Genomic DNA, 14,927 nt, shown 5'->3' with positions numbered 1-14,927 from the left:
TGAAACACAATTTACCCAGAGTTACTCTGATGTCTGGATAGCCTTATTGATGTTACTCATTTCTTCCTTCCAGTTCCTGTTCCAGCAGCTGGGGATGTTAGTGTCCTTTGTGAGAAGTCATATTCGGCCCTATATGGATGAAATTGTCACCCTTATGAGAGTGAGTTCAATCTTTAAGCCATCAATTTAGTGTCAGAAAATGAGGATAACTATTCTGTCATTATCAAATATATTGATTACTCCATAAATTCATGTTAAGCATAAAATTCCAAAGAGAATTACATGTATTTGAAGCAACAGCTAAATGATATGTACAAATTCTTCTTAGTAATTGAAATAAGAGCAGCTTCTAGATACTGTTCATGTCTAACCTCTTTTGAGCACTTGAGTTTTGTGCACTTAATGCTTTCAGGAACGTTTTAACAAGAGACGTTTGGAGTCCGTAAGTAGGTTCTGCTGAACCCTGAAGACCCTAAGTATTTAAAAACAGATTAAAAAATGCCAGCTTAAATAGAGAACTGTTTAAAGGAACTTTAGTTCTTCCCTGCAAGTTCGAATTTATCTAGAGACTTTCTCCTGCAGATTGTACCAGTTACAAGAAAAACAGCTCATCTGAAGGAGAACTGTTTAATTTCTTTGTTTTCTTTCTACAGGACTTTTGGGTCATGAACAACTCCATACAGAGCACAATTATCTTACTTATTGAGCAAATTGTGGTGGCTCTAGGAGGCGAGTTCAAGCTCTATCTGCCTCAGCTCATTCCTCACATGTTACGGGTCTTCATGCATGACAATAGCCAGAGTCGCATTGTCTCGGTCAAGGTGAGTGGGAGAAGCCTCAGCTGGTTTGGTTTGGTGCTGCCTAGGCAGGTATGTGCCTGATGTGCCATGCTCCACAGGGCCTTCCCGTGCTTATGGGTGTGTTGCAAGCAAACTGGGTAGGTGCAGTTCAGCAGTGGCTTGGGGTGAAATGGTGCAGGCAGCACTCTGTTTAGAGTGCAAAGTCAAAGAAACTTTTCACTGGAGACTGGATTATTTAAAATGCATACCTTTCATGACTTTAAGTCATATTGGGTCCTCTTTCCTTCCAGCTATTGAATGCAATCCAGCTCTTTGGAGCTAACCTGGATGACTACCTTCATTTGTTACTACCTCCCATTGTAAAGTTATTTGATGCCCCGGATGTCCCAGTGGTGGCTCGCAAGTAAGTGTCAGTGGCTTTGCACTCTTCTTTGTCTGCATTTTCTGGATTCCTCGGTGGCTGCTCTGGCCCTCTGTAGAGTGAAATGCCGCTTGGTTCCTTTCACAGGCTTTGTTTTCTATGTTATGTCACAGCACTATTGTTAGCTCTTCTTGGGTATAGATTTTTACTTTTTGGTTCTCACCTGCCAGTATTTTAGTCAGTGCAACTTGCAAGCTGTCCTGCAAGTCCTGGTCATGTTAATTAGCATTCTGGTGCTATGTTTTTCCTATTACTCCTGATGCCTAGGAGGTCTGGGCATGAATCGCTGATGTATTTTTACATCATCCTGTTTCTCCTGTCTTGCACCACGAGAGATAACAAGTCTTCTCCTCTTTCTGCTCTGACCTCAGAGCTGCTCTAGAAACAGTGGATCGCTTGACAGAGTCTCTGGATTTCACTGATTACGCTTCAAGGATTATTCATCCTATCGTGCGAACGCTAGATCAGAGCCCTGAGCTACGGACAACTGCAATGGACACACTCTCCTCTCTGGTTTTCCAGCTGGGAAAGAAGGTAATGTTGTTCTTAGGTTTGAAAGCTTGCAAAGGAAGGGACTGCCCCAAAGGTCAAGGCTTTAAAGTTGAATATTTGTAATACAGTCATTCTGGATTTTAAAGAAAACAGATTTTCCTTCTCTTGGTTCTGGAATCAGGAGTTATTGGAATCAAATTTTCAGAGTCAGTTTCTTATAAGATGAGTGAAATGAAGGTGGAATTTTATTGCTCATGGTGAGGCTGAGTAAATAGCTTTTGATGCCTTCCCCTGTACAGTACCAGATTTTTATCCCGATGGTGAACAAAGTTCTGGTGCGACACAGAATTAATCATCAACGCTATGATGTTCTTATCTGCAGGATTGTAAAGGTGAGTTGACAAGACTATAGCTGTTTGCATAAGGATACTTTGGAATGTTTTCATGTTAAAACTGATGTAACTATAGACTGTCATATGCAGCAATCATAAAATGAAAACAGTTGGTATATTTGTGTGATAAGTATAGGTTTTTTTAATGAGACTTTGAGATTGCATTGGGAAAGTTTGTATCGGTTGACATCAATTATTTCCTACAGGAAAAATCACTGAGAGTTCTAGAAGAGAACTTCAGCTTGTAGCCAGTCTTGTTACTTTTCTTTCAACAGTTTGTAAATGCTGGGTTTTCACTATAGTTTCCACAGTGTCAGGGCTTAAGGAGACCTGTTGTCTCTCAATATTTTTTGTCGTAGGTCCCATATTTCAAAAACTCAACAACTGCTTTGTAATCTGATTGATGTAGGACAAGCAGCACACTGGTGTTCTGGACTTACTAGTGAGACCGATAGGAGCATCAGTGCTTGTTTTAAGGAATATTATTCCACAGTGGTATATTATTCTCTGCCTTTCAACAGTAGGAGCTAAGATTTCTTAAAAGTTACCCTGAATAAAAATGGAATAAGATTTGAGTTCACGCGTTTGAGGTGTAATAATCAGTGTTATGAAACACTGTTGTTCCCTTCCCAAATTGAGCTGTAGGATTGGATAGTGCCCTTACTTTGTCACAGATTTGGCTTGTATGGAAAACTGCTTTTGTGTATGTGGGTGTGGTCTTCATTGTGAGCCATTTGTTGCAGGGCTATACTCTTGCTGACGAAGAGGAGGATCCCCTGATCTATCAGCATCGAATGTTGAGAAGCAACCAGGGAGAAACCCTGGCCAGTGGTCCTGTGGAAACAGGTCCTATGAAGAAATTACATGTTAGCACCATCAATCTGCAAAAGGTAGGACTGTGAAACTCTCCACGTGACGAGTTTGCTACTGAAAGGAGGCGCTATTTGATCTCAACTAAGGAGTTTGTCCAGTGCATCTAAATAACGTTAGCATCTCTCTTCTGTTGCTGGTTCTGTATAAGACGGGTCAAGGTAGTGCTGAGCACTTTACAGATAGGAGCAGCTGAAATATCAGACTGTACAGGACCATGAAGTAATCTTGACACTTTCTCACTATGTGAAGTACGAGCAAGACCTCCTTCCTTGCAGGAAGTCATATGTAGCTTCTAGAGACATCTGTTTCAGAGCCTCTGCCTTTTTTATAAACTGCTTCTCTCATATTTTCATGTTTATTATAGTCTCTTGAAGCCAGTGTAGAGCTTGATAGATAAGAATCGGGTAATTGGAACAGTAAGTGCATGTAGCACTCAGTTCAGTAGGAGTATGGATTAGTTCGAACCAATTTGAAAAACAGATTTGAAAAATGTGATTCTAAACGCACTAGGTATTTTTAAGCTGATGCTTCAACTGTGGCTTCAGCTGTTGGTCCCCTTTTGTAGGGGAAGATTTATTCATGTTAAATACTTGTCATGTCATGACAGGAATACATTTAGGGTAGATATGTTGGAAATGAGACTGAACTACTGCAAATTATCTTGTAATGGTAATCCATTCAAGGAATTGGAAAGGGAATCTCAGCTGATGTGATTTGGCGCTGTGAAGAAATATCTCTGCTGTTGATGGACGACTTCTGCTGCTGGGTCATGGTTCATCTGGTAGTTGAATTGTTTTGCTTTATATTACAGGCGTGGGGAGCAGCAAGAAGAGTCTCCAAAGATGACTGGCTGGAATGGTTAAGACGACTGAGTTTGGAGCTGCTGAAAGATTCCTCTTCACCATCCTTGCGTTCATGCTGGGCCCTGGCTCAGGCCTATAATCCCATGGCTAGGTAGAGTAATTCTGTCTCTTTCAGACCACTTGAAATTGCAGATGCAAGCCAGATAATATGAGCTAAAAGAAAGTTACTTAAAAGCTCTGAAGTTCCTTAAATACAGGTGATTCCTGCTTTGGGACAAATCAAATCGTTGGCAGCTAGATTTCATTTCCAGCCTTTCCGGTTGGCAGCTCCTTGATGTGCACAGTCTTTCAGTGGAATTCTGTTTATTAGTTTAGAAATAACACAAGGCACAAAAGTGAAGCTGGAAAAACAGCAGAGTTTTTATGAAATAGTTTTTATGATCTGCTGTGGTAGATAAAAATTTCTCTGTATGGAATAAGCTGCTATGGTTTTTCTATTGTGACCAGTACATCTGGAGTAACTTGGAGTTTCTGTAAAAAGCTTGCCTGTTTATCTCTTCTTGGTGGTATATACTTATCTCATTGCCTAGGAATCTGACTGCTACTGTTACAAAAGTGTTGCTCATTCCTGTTTGTTTGTTTTTTTTTTTAATGTGAGTTTTAGCATTTATGAAATAGAAGTGTAAATAGCATCATAAAAGGTCAGCACTTTCTAGATAGACAGAAATACTGTTAGTGTCCTTCATGCATACCTGTAAATGGATCTCAAATCCATTCCAGTGTATTTCTGCACAGTACTAGCAGTGACAAGGACTGTCACTGTATCTGTTTTTCATCTCTTTTCTTTTCCTTCCCCAAGCTTTGCCAATAATGCAACCCCCAGCTATTGCAGTTGTCTAGCAAGCACAGAAAACATAGCAGCGTGAGGGTGGGGGTGCATGTGTGTCCAGTGAAATTAGTTCTCTAATTTCTCACTACATACTCCTGTGATGTAAGTCGGATTCTTCAGGGCAGAAGTGTCCTTGCTGCTATGAAGAGCCAGTTCTAGCCTAAACTACTTGCTAGCATACGATGGTACAATATTTCTACTAGCGTGGTATCTCATGCTAGCGTGTGTTTTTAAAAAGTAGGTCTTGTTAAGAATTTGGTACACAAGTTAACTTTTTTAAAGACTAACCACCATGTACTGCAGGTAAACATGTAAACGCGTTGTGTGTCTTCTTTTCTCTGAATAAAAAGAAAAGTCCATTGTCGAATAGACTTTTTTCATGAATAATGAGTCCTCATCTCTCTCTCTGTTTTGCCTTCCTCCTCAGAGATCTCTTCAATGCTGCTTTTGTTTCATGCTGGTCTGAACTGAATGAAGACCAGCAGGATGAGCTGATCCGAAGCATTGAATTGGCCCTGACCTCCCAGGACATTGCAGAGGTCACTCAGACGCTGCTGAACTTGGCAGAATTCATGGAACACAGTGATAAGGTAGAGATGCTGTCAGGACAACCTTTTTCTAATGCTGGCTAGCTGGCTGGTCTAGTGTATGAAAAGTGTGAAGAGTACATATACTTTCTTCTCCTTTTTTGCACTCATCCTGCTTTTGATGTATGCGCTCCTCTCCAGGGCCCACTGCCTTTGAGAGATGATAATGGGATTGTCCTCCTGGGCGAGAGAGCAGCAAAATGTCGAGCGTATGCTAAGGCCCTTCACTACAAGGAGCTGGAATTTCAAAAGGGTCCCACCCCAGCTATTCTGGAGTCTCTCATCAGGTAGGAACAGAATTAATGAGATTTCTGCTCTCACACCAGTACCCAACTTAGGATACCATTAGGATGAATGTAGACAGTTCTTAGAATTAGACTATCTGCCACAAAGCTCAGTTGATAGAAGCCATGTTGTCTATTTAAAAAAAAAAAAAAAAAAAAAAAGACTCTGAATTTTTACCCCTTGCCTTCAAGTTCAGTGTGGGACTATGCAGACTGCCTGTGACTTAGGTGCAGAATTCTCTCTCATCTACAGATAATTAAGCCAGCATAGCTGAAGTTCTTGTTGAAATTTCTGATTGAATTTTTGATTGTCTAGCTTAGGTAAGTCCCGTTCTTACCTAAGCTTCCTATGATCACATAGGAGTTGTTATAATGAGCATGAAAGTGTATTGTGTCCTGAGCTTTGGACATTCCTGTGACTGGCCTAGCAGGGCTAGCCTAAAAATGATTTCACCACTTCACTTTCGGACATGTAAATTTAGAGAGCAGCTTCCCAAAATTTCTTGTTTATCAATCCAGATGATAACATCTATGTAATGCTGTCAATTTTTAAAATTCTGTTAGATCCTATTAACATCTTATGATTGTAACTTTCTTTTTAATAGCTGTTGCTGGGCTGCAGTTGGCTCACTTACTATTGTTTAATTTTGTTTCAGGGGCAGGAAATGGGGCAGCGTACTAGTTCTGCCCCTTCTGATGTTCATGTATGGGTTGCATCTCGGTTATTTGCAGCTGATACCACCATGAAAAATGTTAGTTCGGAAATATCTGCACAGTTAATGACAAAAAAAAAAGGTCCTGCGAAAGGGCCATGTGCAGTCTCAAGAGTTTGTTTTCCATTTTCATCATGCAGACACGTTGCTACACTCTCCACTAGAGCTCAAAAGTCTGACCCCAAAAAATGGGCATAGAAAGGCCAAAATGAAGTGTCATTCAGTCTTGGCATGCAAGCTGAAATTCCTGAGATGACTGAATATCCTTGGGGTTTTTTTTGTTTTTTTGTTTTGTTTTTTTAAAATATATATATATATATTCAGGTCTTGTATGATAATTTTGGGAAGCTTTCTGCAACAGCATGTCTGAACACTGCTTCTCTGCCCACCAGCTGCTCTGCTCAGTGGCACATCTGGTTTCAGAAGTGAGGAGGCTGGATTTGGTACCAAAATACCTGATTTAAAATATAAATCTTATTTTCATATCACAGGGCAGTTAACTTCACACTCTGAGGTGGACAAATTGATTTTGGTTGGATAAAAGCTTAATTTTTTTCTGTATGCAGTAGATTTTTCAGCCTTTTAAAGGAAAGCCCTTTTCCCTCCTATTATTCTTTCCTCTTTTGTTGTCTCTTGTTTCTGTGAGGAAAATACAGAATTCAATGTATTCTTTCCTGACCTCAGTCACTTGTACAGCTGTTTCTTTGTGTATCAAAAAACAAGTCAAGGAGCAAAGACTTGAAGTAAGGCAGGATTAAAAATGAAAGAAAATTTATTTCTAGAAATAGAAAAGTTCAGAAATTAAAAAAAACCATTTTATAGACCGCAGTTAAAATAGTTCCAACTATAGTTCCAGGCAGTTGGAATTTACAGTATGAATAGTGAAATGTATATAAGGCAATTCCCAAGACACCTCTATCATATTTCACACAAGACAGAACAATTTAAATTAGATTTAAGCCCTCTTTAAGGTGAATGAAAATAGATATATTAACTATAACCATCTTTTCCAACATATTCAAGCAATGGTGTAGCTGCAGGAGGAGTCAGTTATTTTCAAGCCAGTGTTATGTAAGGGGAAAAACAACATTCTGATTTTCAATGCAAAATGTCCAGGTAACTTTTTGGGGGGTATTCAAAACAGATCTTGATATGGCTCAGTGGTATCATGCTAGCAAACATTCCCTTATGTTTTAATAACTTTTCTTTGGCATTTGTGGATTCTCTGGTATGTAGTAGTGTTTTGCTTATGAACACAGTGTTTTTAAGTGTTTGAGTTGGGTTTTTTTTGGTTAGTTGGTTTTGATTTTCTTTTCTCCCCCCCACTTGCTGTTATCTCTTAGACTTGCTCTCATATAGTACTCTTACGTTCTAACCTGAATGTAGTTTGGGGGCAGCCAAGAAAGCTGCGTTCTAATTTATTAGTCTTTGTGGCACTATCTCTATCTGCAGATAACCCAGCACATACGAGACAACTTTGTCCTCCCAGTTACTATCTGCTGGCTGCAGCTCTCCATACTTACTTGTGGCAGCAGCAAGAGATGGCAGTAAGACTTCAGGAGAGAGCCTGGGCAGTACTCATTTATCCAAATGTTTTGAGTGTAGTTTTTCCTTTCTAGGGCTATAAGTCGTTTACTATGTGCTCAAGAACAATTTGTCAGGGATAATTCTGATAAGCTATTTCTCTGTGGTTTGAAAACAGTATGTCACTTTTGTATGATATAAATCTCTCTTGGAAGGAGTCGCTCAGCCATACTTCATCTAGACACTGAGGGAATAGCAACAAGGAGGCTTTCTTTTTACAGTCCCTGCCTAACTGGTTGAACGCTAAGGCAACCCACTAGTCACCGTGCTGGTGGAAGCACACTGGTAGATGTTCTGAAGGTGCTCTAAGTGCAGGAGGTATTTAGCATTCTGTTCTAGCCTATTCTAACACAATATCTATCTCTTTGGAAAGAATCCTAAGAGGAGGAGATAAGTTTGAGCCCTGATAACATCAGTTGCTTGGCTGGTGTCTGCTTTAGTGTTCTTGTGTGTACATAGCCAGTATGCAGCTGTTGTGTTAGCGTGTATCCTAGAGGAAGTGGACGATTGAAGTGGCTGGTTTTGAGTTGTCAGGGGCCCCACCTTCTGTGCAGCAGTGTCATGTAGCTGTACAGTCAAATATTCGTTCTCTCTAAGGTTTGAAATCCTCTGGCCGTATCTTCATCTCCACTCTTTTCAGGGAGTAGGTTGATCCATGCCAGCCGTACCAGGTGATGCCATCCATGTTTTTGGTGTGGTCTCCTTTGCGGTAGTAAACTCCATTCAGATTGGAATCTGTGCAGCAGTTGTACCAATATCCACCTTTTCAGAAAAGAAATTAATAGATTCCTGGTGAGGCATTTTTTAAAGACAGGTATGTTCTGTGGTTTTTGATATGAATTATTGCCCTTCCTCAAGGAGAGGGGTGGCCACAATGCAGCATTTAATCCCTGGAGGCTATGTCCCTAATAGCTGGCATTACAAATGAATTCAAAACTTAGCATCTGTTGAATGATTCCTTCAAGAGTCCAGGCATATACTAAATGCAGAAGGGCATTACAGTTACATAGTCAGATTAGTCCAGTAGCTTTTCATTTAGTTGCTTTTTCATCTTGGAACACTGCCTTGCCATTTTTTTCTGCCTCTGACTTTGAGAGTTAACGTAGGAAACTAATCTTGGTTCTTAGCTTGGACATTTTAAGGCATTTGGAAGGTTTCTGGGCTCTGTAGCTAAGCAGCATTATTTTGTCATGAGGCCTATATATCAAGAATTTTAGTTCCATGTTTTATGGGGGCAGCATGGGAAATTAGAAGGGCAAGATGCAATGAACAAGAAATTATCTTTGTGGCAGACCTCGTATAAAGATTCTAAACTGAATGAAAAGAGCAGCTTTGTTAGAGGCTTGTAATAGAGTAGGAATAAAGATGAGAGTTCAGGCTGAACCTTGAGGTGCATGTGTCTCTCCAGGAAAATAATCAAAAGTCCCTAACATCTGTATTTTTTTGGAACTTGAAACATAATAAAAATGTAAGAAAAAATTAAAACCTTGTAGATGCACAGGAATAACTTCCTGCATCATTGAAATATCAGCATCTGAGATAATCTGGCAGATAAATCAAGCATAATGCACTAGATAACAGTAGGTGTTGGTGAGATATTGACCAAGGACATGAAAGCATACACTAACTCATTTGAAAAGTGCCCATGTCTATAGCATACAGGCTGGCTCTATGTAAATTGGCTTTAACTGCCAGATTTCCCATGCAGCTGATGTGTGCGCTCCAGAAATGGTCACCAGTTCTCTGATTTGCCACCCAGATGCTAGTTGCTCAGAAAGAAGGAGTCTTAGGCTCTTTGCAAATTACCCAGGCTGTTCGCTCAGGCCAGGCAGGCATTTGTGTGTGCTTTACCTTTACGGAACTGGGCGCAGTCATCCACGCACTTGTCATTGTCCTTGTCCTTCGTGCTGAAGGCCGTGTTGTTGTGGTACCTTAGGGAGTCGCGCCCTGTGTTGCCAGTGTAGTTCCCCACAAAAAGGCGGTAGCTGTTTAATTCGTTGCTCAGGGTGAATTGCTTATATTGTGCGTAGCGTATGTTACCTTCCCAGTCCTGCCACAGAACAGTGAAGAGGAAACAGGTTCTGTTAGAGTAGTTGCTAAAAGACTCTTCCTCTGTATTTACATACAGTGCTGCATGTCTCTTCTCTGTCCTAGATTTTTCAGGCGTGTCTTAGAAACAGACCACAGAAACTTCTCTATTAAGAAAAATTCCTTGAGCAACCAAGGCATCATATTTGCAAGACGCATCTGCACTGGTATTATTATTAAACAATACTCCTTTGGAAACCTGGTGTGCAGCTCTTGCATTCAACAGCCTTGTCTTATAGTGCACTACCTCAAGTCAGTCTTTCCTCCCTGAAAGAGTGACTTTTAGATATAAAGGCTTTCAGCTCTTTTCTTTTTTTTTTTTTCTTCTCATTATATATATCTCATTCCTCAAAGCTATCGTAGCAGCTGTAAACTAGTCCAAGTCAAGACCAAGCAGCCTTTAATAAACTGTAGGAATTGTTTTGGGGTAATGCAATGCCTCTAGTACACAGATTGAAAGGAAGTGTTACAAAAGGCAAAGAATCAGAGTCTTTAAATCTTTATCAGACATCCCTGTGAGTCTTTAAATCTGAGATGGTCAACAGTTTGATCTGTTTTCACTGAATTCTGCAGGACTTTCTAGAGCCCACAAATTCCCTGAGATGCAACCCATATGCAGACAGAAGATTGTCCTAATCACTTTACACAGTGGAGAATATACACCTATCCTACCTTTTGAATCTATCACTAGGTCCATCCTACCTCCTTCTCCTCTTATAATTAAAGCATGCAAATTGTTTGGTTCTATGGAGATAAGAGACTTTATCTGCTACTAGAGAATTGTTCTGTACAAGAAGCTTTTTTACTGCTGCAATTGAGAGTATTAGTTACCTCCAACTCCACTCGCAGAACAGTGGGACGTCTTGAAAGCCGGTAGATATTTTCATTTCCCAGCCAAAAATCTCCCCGAATATTGCCAAATCCTTCCTTGTATTGCTTCCAGTCCCTATTGAAAGATGTCAAACCAACTTTGCGTCTTTGGATGATAGTCCAGCCACCTCCATCTGTCTCCATGTCACAGAACACCTGGAATGGGCATGAATGCGGCGTTTAGTTATCAGTAGACTTAATAGGGCTCAATGCTGTTGAAAAAGACAGGATACCATGTTCCAGTTTTCACCTGTTAAAGAACATACTGCTTTAACAGTCATGGAAAAATTCTGACTGAACCACTTTTCCCTCTCAAATGTATGCTCTTCCAATGCTAATTCAAAGCGCAGGACATCATAACTGAATACGTGCTCTCCTCCTCTGTGTAGTAAGACTCCAAGATAGATTTTTTTGATAATATTTGAAAAGACATGTAAAATATACTGTATACTTGACATCCTTACCTCCAGATCTGGACTCCCCAGAAATTCATCGGGGGGTAGCTTGTAAACACCGGAGATTCGGTAGTTTCTCTGATAAAGTGATGAGCAGTCATAGACAGCATCTACTTGAATCAGAACCAGAAAATGAGAATCTGAACAGCACAGAGCACTCCACTATATATGTGCTTTCTGTAAAGCTTAGTTGTAGTACAAGGGGCAATTCAGTGAAGATGACTCACCCAGGGTCTAATTAGTTCCTGAATGGTTTAGTTTTGATCAATGCATGCATTGAAGAAAAGTTGCAAAAGAAGCATTTTTTTTTTTTTTTTTTAACAGCAGCATAGAAATCTCCTATCTAGAGACATGCCTGCTTTCTTTTCACGTTGCTACTGTGTGTTAGGAGGGGTGATGGTATATATTTGCTCTCCCTACAAATAATAAGGGCTTATTTGGCAGAATGGCCAGGCATACTGCAAGATGCCAAGTTTGATTGTGCGCTTTAACCAATGAGCTGAGTTTGTGAATGAGGCATATTTGCTGAGCACTTTCTGTACCGGCGCCTGTGACAGAGGGTAGTGGCTTTTAGCTTCAGTGAATCTGTCAGTCTGTGCAAGCCTCCTTTTCTCTCTGTGCAGGAGCTGACTTGAAGGCTGGTGATATGCACAGCTATTCTTCTGAGGGCAGAGAAACTAGCTGAGGCAAGGCTTTATCCATCCTGACAGCTTCCAGTATAGTACAGACTAAATTACTTTTACCTGGTGGGGTGAGATATGGCTGTTTAAATACCTTCTGGGCCAGTTTCTTCTGTGTGCTATTTTACTTTTCCAAACCTTTATGCCAGCTCCAATGAAATTCGTTATGGTAAAACCTTTGTTTGTTTAAAACTAATTATAAACAGTGAGCAGTGTGTCAAAACCAGCTAAGTTGTATTTTTGTAAAGCAGAATTTAGTAAATTTAGAAGCATTTTTGGGATGGAGGGGAGGGAAATACTGCGTTACAAACTCAACTATATCCTGGATAACAGCAATCCCTTTAAGGAAGTTTTAGGATTGTTGAAGTGATTTTTTTTTTTTTTTTTTTTTTTGAGAAAAACTAACTAAAGCTTAATGATGTCTTTTTTTAAGCTATTAAACTATTGTTTTGTAGGTAGCTGAACTACAGAATACATCTGAATTCTGTCTAATACAGGCCTGTGCAATCACTATATGCAGTGAAGTCTTCCCTCAGGGAGGAGAAAACTTTGAACAATTTAAATGCATTTTGGCTAGACTTATATTAGAGAATTTGCATCTTGCATCATTTATGGTCTTGAATTTTTGAGACTTACTATTCAAATAATGGCCTGCTTTTTTTGCTCTGTTTCAGAGATAGTCATAAAGATACGATTACAAATGTCCAGTAGTGCTTAGAAAGCATTTCTAATTGTTTTAACAACCTCTAGTTTGCCCAACAGCACTGTGGACTTTGAGGATATAACTGCCAGAGTCATTCTCTGACAAAGCCAGCTCCCTTTTTCTTTTTTTCAGATTGGTACTTCAGTGCTCAGAAAATGTGATATTAGACTCAGTCCCTCACTGCACAAATATAGCATCTGTTCAGCTCTTCCATTCCCTGATGTTAGATATACAGATACTAAAATACAGCTGGATTTTTGGACTTTTGACAGATGAAGTCGAACTGTTTCTTTTTTCAGGATCACCTGCCTGCAGAAATACTCTGACCATAAGTATTTAGTATGCATGCTTACTAACTACATTAGTGGAACATGCTAGCGTTAGGAGCTAGTAGTTAGTTCATTTTGTGCATTAAGAGGTGCATCTGGGAGCTTGGACTCCCTCCTTACCAGCTGAAGTTTGTGTGACTGTCTGAGCTGCTTGGAGTTGCATTATGTCTATCTGGTTGTTCATTTCGGAGTATTTGCTCTCGGCGTCAATGAGGCGGGACTCCATCTGCTTGGTGCTTCCTTCCAGCTCCATCACCTGCATGACCACGTTCACCCAGTCGCCCTCCTGCTTCTTGCTCAGCTCCTGCAGCATCCTGCTCAGGTTAGCCAGCTGCAGCTTGAGCTCTTTAATCTCATCGCAGCAGCCTGTCATCTTGGACTGTGCGTTCCCGTTGACTGTTCTCCTTTTAGGAGGCTTCTGCAGCAGTGCTGCTGGACAGATTGCCACAGACACTGTGATAATGCAGAGCCACACCAGCTGGGTAGTGGGTCTTGCTGGCATTTTTGCTCAGAGCAACTGGAAACTTCCAACTGAATGCAGCTGGGGTAGGTATGAAACTTTCTGCAAGTGCTGCAGCCGACCGGTACCTAGCTCTCTTCCAATGAAGCGAGTCTCTGAAGGTGGAGCCTGAAGAAGTGCCTTTTTTCAGTCCCCTCCTGTAGCAGTCTATGAACTTTGGAAGTCTGTTTCAGAGCATCTTAAATACTTTCTTCTGTTTACCTCCACCCCCCTGCAGCTATGTACAGCTTTCTGGCCCCTCCCAGCTGATCTCTTCATATCAGGTGTTTACAGGATGAAATTTGAACAGGCTTCAGCCAAGAAAATTTAGGGGGAGCAGGGGAGACTTCACTCACTTCTCTGCTGAAGGTGTGGGAGAGAGGACTAGGAAGTGAGGAGAGTTTCCAGTAATTTTTGCCTATTGGATCGTAGCCCTCAGTGACTAACTCTGGCACTTCAGTAACATGGAAGCGTTAGAGGTCCAGGACATGAAGGGGCTGTCCAAACAGGATGAGTTTATAGTAGTTCAAGGAAGGTAACTGCCTGGCAGATGCCCCTAGCTGCAACAGTCCTACTAATGTATTTCCTGGAAGTCATGGGGGGTGGCTCTGTCTCTGCAGTATTTCTTAATTTAGAGAATATATTAGCCATTTCATCTGTTCAGCATGTGAACCTTCTCTGTCTGGACACTGTGTTGTCCCTGGAGTATTTATTTTGTAGAATTCAGTACTGTTCTTAGAAATGAGATCTCTAAGGGTGGAATGGACAGCAGTCTGCAAAATGGCTAAGTCAAATCTTGTCCCTCTGTTTACTTATAGTGGAAGAGCAAGAGGACATTCAATAATGCTGAAAGACAGAGTACTTAAAATTTGACAAGAGGAGATGGGTTTTTTTGCAAGATATGTTATCAGTCTGTCAAACTCCACTGTTATAGAGGCCAGGTTCTTAATACGATTTTGAGAGGAAAATACTTCTATGTCCACAGTTATATTAAGTGTAGGTTTAAAAATAAATCTTAAATCTTCAGACATTCAGAGTATAGGTCAAGTATCAGCTGGCTGAGATAGTGACTTCCAGTCTTCTCTTTTATATTCTTTAACAGTTAGAAGGTTGATATAGCTGTTTGATCCCAAAGTGGTAGCATTTCAACAATGGTGCAGCCTTTTCCAAAGGACAACAGCTTTTATTCTAGATCCTTGCAGATAAATTGTTTCTCCACAGGCAGGTGGTTCTGTAATTGCTCAGCACATGGATTCTTGTATCTTCCTGCAAAGTTTCTGACTGGGACAGAGATAAGGTAAAAATGAAGTGGTAGATGGCTCATGCGTTTGCTCCTTTGGAAAATGCCATAGAAGTTGGTGTCCAAGGGAAAAAAAGAAAAAGCTTATCTTACTCATCTTGTTCCTTTTACAAAGAAAATGAGGATGAACACAACTGAGCCATCCTATACCATCTAGAAATCTCT

At 40.5% G+C, this 14,927-nt stretch overlaps 2 protein-coding genes across 7 annotated transcripts in view; one reads left to right on the top strand and one right to left on the bottom strand.

Annotated features, from left to right (window-relative positions):
- The window catches only part of MTOR (mechanistic target of rapamycin kinase), a 69,540-nt gene that overhangs the window by 15,031 nt on the left and 39,582 nt on the right, over positions 1-14,927 (top strand). For all 5 annotated transcript variants that reach the window (XR_010392844.1, XM_064525602.1, XM_064525601.1 and 2 more), the window contains 9 exons: positions 74-160; positions 654-821; positions 1,091-1,203; positions 1,593-1,755; positions 2,013-2,105; positions 2,849-2,995; positions 3,790-3,932; positions 5,098-5,260; positions 5,399-5,544. Coding sequence is in view for 4 of the 5 variants with exons in the window: in XM_064525602.1 (XP_064381672.1) it covers positions 74-160; positions 654-821; positions 1,091-1,203; positions 1,593-1,755; positions 2,013-2,105; positions 2,849-2,995; positions 3,790-3,932; positions 5,098-5,260; positions 5,399-5,544 (1,223 nt within the window). In the remaining variant the exon portion in view is untranslated. The remainder of the gene's footprint in view (positions 1-73; positions 161-653; positions 822-1,090; positions 1,204-1,592; positions 1,756-2,012; positions 2,106-2,848; positions 2,996-3,789; positions 3,933-5,097; positions 5,261-5,398; positions 5,545-14,927) is intronic.
- ANGPTL7 (angiopoietin like 7) lies at positions 7,009-13,638 on the bottom strand. 2 transcript variants are annotated; one of them, XM_026095488.2, is made up of 5 exons: positions 13,084-13,638; positions 11,261-11,364; positions 10,758-10,952; positions 9,690-9,888; positions 7,009-8,600 (listed from the first exon to the last, which is right to left on the bottom strand). In XM_026095488.2, the coding sequence occupies exons 1-5, from the start codon at positions 13,463-13,465 to the stop codon at positions 8,431-8,433; spliced, it is 1,050 nt and encodes a 349-aa protein (XP_025951273.1). In that variant the 5' UTR covers positions 13,466-13,638; the 3' UTR covers positions 7,009-8,430. The 2 variants fall into 2 exon arrangements, with proteins under 2 accessions (XP_025951273.1, XP_064381669.1); XM_064525599.1 differs by having other exon boundaries at positions 11,261-11,361.

The sequence above is a fragment of the Dromaius novaehollandiae genome, chromosome 24, assembly GCF_036370855.1.
Source record: "Dromaius novaehollandiae isolate bDroNov1 chromosome 24, bDroNov1.hap1, whole genome shotgun sequence".
In the NCBI taxonomy this organism is placed as follows: domain Eukaryota; kingdom Metazoa; phylum Chordata; class Aves; order Casuariiformes; family Dromaiidae; genus Dromaius; species Dromaius novaehollandiae.
The sequence above is the reverse complement of the archived record's forward strand: the minus strand, read 5'-3'. Positions and strand labels throughout refer to the sequence as shown.